The following is a 4,158-nucleotide window of genomic DNA, read 5'->3' as shown; positions in this document are numbered from 1 at the left end:
CTCCCTCCCTCCCTCCCTTCCTTCCTTTTCTCCCTCTCTCTTTCCCTTCTTGTGGTACTGGGAATTGAACTCAGGGCCTTGTACTCCCTAGGCAGGTGCACTTCAGCCATACCCCAGACCTTTTTGGTTTCGTTAGCTTTTTTTGTTGTTGTTGGCCATGGGTCTTGACCTCTGGGCCTGGGCTGTCCCTCAGCTCTTCAGCTCAAGGTGAGTGCTCACAGCTCCACTTCCAGTTTTCTAGTGGTTAATTGGAGATAAGAGTCTCATGGACTTTTCCTGCCCTGGCTGGCTTTGAGCTGCAATCCTTAGATCTCAGCCTCCTGAGTAGCCTGAGCCACAGGTGTGAGCTACCGGCACCCAGCGTTTTCATTAGCTTTTGAACAGAATCTCACACTTTTGCCCAGGCTAGCCTGGGCCACAATCCTCCTATTTGTTTTTCCTGTACAGCTGAAATGACAAGTACTCACTACCATGCTCAGAGACTGATTGAGATAGAGTCTTACTAACATTTTGCCTGGACAAATCTAGAACAGTGGCTGATTGAGATAGAGTCTTACTAACACTTTGCCTGAACAAGTCTAGAACCTCCTAATCTCTGGCTCCCAAGTAACAGGGATTGTAGCCATGACCCATCATATCCAGCCTGCTCACCTTTTCAAAATACAAGTTGGGCTTTCTACAATTCTGTCTATCTCAGACTATTAACTTCTGTTTTTAAACAGCAAGACCTAGTCATAGAAGAATGATGAACAATCATCGTTATGATGACTATTGTATTCTAGTGTCAGTATGCCGTACTCAGCTCATGTTTGTGGGAGTGGCAGACCAAAAATGATGATGGTCATAGCGACAGTTTATTTAGCTAATACATTGTCCTGGGCATAACCAGAGTCTCTATATCATTGTTCTAATTAATCTTCCCCCAAACCCTAGGAGTGATTTTAGAGATGGTGGAGCAGAGGCTTACAGAGGTATGCCTTGCTGACGATCGCCACAGGGAATTGGGGTAGGGTTGAGAGTCAAAATGGTTTAAGACCACTGGGTCACTGGCCCCTGCGGTTCTGACACCATCTGTGGCCAGGGCCATGGCTCACAGCGTCACCTGCTGCTGTCCCTCTGGCCTCCTTGGCAGCAGTAGCTGTGACCCCCGCCCTCCTCCCCCCACAGCCTGCGCTCGTCCGACCACCGGCAGGTGAACAGCCTGATGCAGACAGAGGAGTGTCCGGAGGCCACGCAGCAGCAGCAGCAGCAGCAGGTGGTGGCCTGCAAGGGCCAAGCCTTTGACAATGAGCAGGATGGTGTCACCTACAGCTACTCCTTCTTCCACTTCTGCCTGGTGCTGGCCTCCCTGCACGTCATGATGACGCTCACCAACTGGTACAGGTGCGGCAGCCCCGAGGGCAGGCGGGTGGGCGGGGAGCCTGCTGCCTGTCTCCTTTTCTCCAGCCCCTCCTTCATGATCGGGTGCTTGCCTAAGGCCTGGCAGTGGGGTCTGTCTTAGACCACTGTAGAGCCTACCCCTGCCCTGCCTCAGTTTCCTGGCTGTGGCTCAGATCCACTGAGGTATTCCAGGGTCAGAGTTGGGATTCATGGTTGGAGGGTGAGGGTGTGGTGGTCACGATCCTGGCATCAAGGTTGGAAGCCATGAGGCCTGGGATGGAGGTGGTGTCCTGTAAAGCCTCAGCTTGTGTGGTTCCTCTGGGGTATTAGATGGCAATAGTTTAGCATGTGTGTGCATGTGTCTCTGTGTGTGTGCACCCAAGTACACACACACACACACACATACACACACACACACAGAGGCTGGACTGTTTGGTTAAAAATAGGGGTTGGGAGGCTTAGTACCAGTACAGAAGTTGTAGGATAAAGGAGCTAAGATGAAGGGTGTGGTATCAAGTCAGGGGTCAGGCTGGGTTATGGGATCAAAGATCCAAAGTTGAAGTTACAGGTCAGGACTAACGTCAGGAGCTCCAGGGCCCCAGGATTAAGGTCTAGATGAGGCCAAAGAATTAGAATCACAAGGGTAGAGACTAGGAGTCAGGCCACTTTTGAGATTTAGAACTACTGACAAGGTGGAGATTGAAGTTGAGCATTCATGATTCACTTTTGTAATCCTAGCTACTCAGGAGTCTGGGATTTAGAGGATCCAAGTTCAAAGCCAGCTGGGACAGAAAAGTCCTTGAGACTTTATTTCAAATTAACCAGGGAAAAGCAGAGCTGGAAGTAAGGCTTGAGTGAGCAAAAGCAAGTTTCTGAGTTCAAACCTAGTATGGAGGGAAGGGAAGGGAAGGGAAGGGATAAGGGAAGGGAAGGGAAGGGAAGGGGAAAAGGGAAGGGAAAGGAAAAAGGAAGGGAAGGGAAGGAGTTAGGATTCCAGGTCAGAATAAGCTCTGTGGTACTGGCCAAGGGCTGTGTGCAGGGTTACTAGGCCCAGTTTGTCAGCAGTGTCAGAGATGGAGGTTTAGAGTTACTGACCTCAGGGGTCACCCTGAGTCACAAGGTTAGGAAACAGAATGGAGCTTAGGATGGAGGCCAGGCTGACAAGACAGATGATGTGTTCCAGCCCCAGTGAGACTCGAAAGATGATCAGCACATGGACGGCCGTGTGGGTGAAGATCTGTGCCAGCTGGGCAGGGCTATGCCTCTACCTGTGGACTCTGGTGGCCCCCCTGCTCCTGCCCAACCGAGACTTCAGCTGAGGCAGTACCTGCGCCTCCCGCACAGCGGCCACCAGCCCACCCCCCTCCCCAGGTCAGCCAAGCTGAGCCCCCGTCCTCATCCAAGAAGTGCCCGGAGCTGGGCACCTTCATTCTTAGTGCCTTAGGGTGTCAGCAGCAGCTCATACCAGAGCCCCAACCTCTGCCACCCCCAACCACAAGCTGCCTCCTCCTTCCCTGCCTCTGATCACCCACACAAGAGCCCCCCTTATCTCAGTGTCCTGAGTAGGGACCAAAGAGATAACTGGTCAGAGCTGCTCAGAGGACAGCAACTATATGCAAGGGTCCCTGGCACTGAGGCAGGGCCTTTGGCTCTGGCCCTTTCCTGGACCGTGTGCCTTACTGACTCTCTAAGACTCTGCCCAATATACAAACCTCTCTGTATGCCTTCCCATGTCCTGTACCCTCAGCCTTGCTCCTGCAGCCGTGGAGCGGGGTGAGGGGAGCGGAAGGTCGGGATTGAGGCCAATGCCTGGCCCGGCCTTGAGTCCTGGACAGCCTGGGAAGTGGGGGCCAGTGGAAAAGGAGGAGCAGAGATTCAAAGCCAGCCTGGGCAGGAAACCTTGTGAAACTCTTATCTCCAATAAACTACTCAAACAAGCCTGAATTGGTGCTGTGGCTCAAGTAGAGTGCTTGCCTTGAGCAAAAGCAGCTCAGGGACAGCAGAGGGCTGTCAGAAACTCAGGGCCCAGAGTTCAAGCCCCAAGACTGGCAAAAAAAAAAAAGAGCTGACTCCAAGCCCCAGTACTGGTGTGTATATGCACATGTGCATGCACGCATGCATGCACACCTCACCCAAGACACACACACACACACACACAAACACACACACATCTGGGCTTCTGACCCAAGCCCAGGGGATGGACCTTGTCACCTTTCTCCATCATGCTGCTAGGGTTGCTGGCCTCTGTCTTGAGTGAAGTACCATGGGAGAATGCAGAGACCCCTCCTCCTCCCCCCCCAGCCCCAAGTCCCATGGGGCCTGGGGAGGATCACATGCTCCTGAGCCACCAAGCTTGCCTGACTCCCACATGGGCAGGTTCCAGGCTGGCTCCTCTGGGCCACCTGCTCCCAGGCAGTTGTGAAGAGCACAGGGAAGCCTGTGCAGTGACTGGGAAGTGAGCTCCCAGCACAGGCCCAGAGGCGTGGTTGCCCACCCTGGGGCCCCAGAACCGTGCTGTCACTGTGGTAACATTCCATAGGTGTGTGTGTGTGTGTGTGTGTGTGTGTGGCTGGGCAGGTTGGGCACTGGGGCTGGCTGGGGATAGGGTTCCATGACCAAGGAGGCACCTGATAGGGCTGATGATCAGATGGATGCCCTGGAGGCTGCGCAGGAGCCAGACTGGCCCTGAGGAGGGAGGGCCCAGCCCATGAGGACAAGGGGTCACTGAGATAGTGCTTGGCGGGGGTTCGGAGAGGGCGGGTGAGCTGGGAGAGGAAC

The 4,158-nt window shown here is 53.8% G+C and overlaps 1 protein-coding gene across 3 annotated transcripts in view; it reads left to right on the top strand.

Annotated features, from left to right (window-relative positions):
• Serinc2 (serine incorporator 2) overlaps positions 1–3,310 on the top strand; it is a 40,419-nt gene extending 37,109 nt beyond the window's left edge. For all 3 annotated transcript variants that reach the window (XM_013020660.1, XM_013020658.1, XM_013020659.1), the window contains 2 exons: positions 1,168–1,383; positions 2,564–3,310. In XM_013020660.1, coding sequence (XP_012876114.1) covers positions 1,168–1,383; positions 2,564–2,699 — 352 coding nt within the window. In that variant the 3' untranslated portion in view covers positions 2,700–3,310. The remainder of the gene's footprint in view (positions 1–1,167; positions 1,384–2,563) is intronic.
• Positions 3,311–4,158: the final 848 nt, after the last annotated feature.

Source organism: Dipodomys ordii, unplaced genomic scaffold (genome assembly GCF_000151885.1).
Source record: "Dipodomys ordii isolate 6190 unplaced genomic scaffold, Dord_2.0 Scaffold51, whole genome shotgun sequence".
In the NCBI taxonomy this organism is placed as follows: Eukaryota; Metazoa; Chordata; class Mammalia; order Rodentia; family Heteromyidae; genus Dipodomys; species Dipodomys ordii.
The sequence above is the reverse complement of the archived record's forward strand: the minus strand, read 5'-3'. Positions and strand labels throughout refer to the sequence as shown.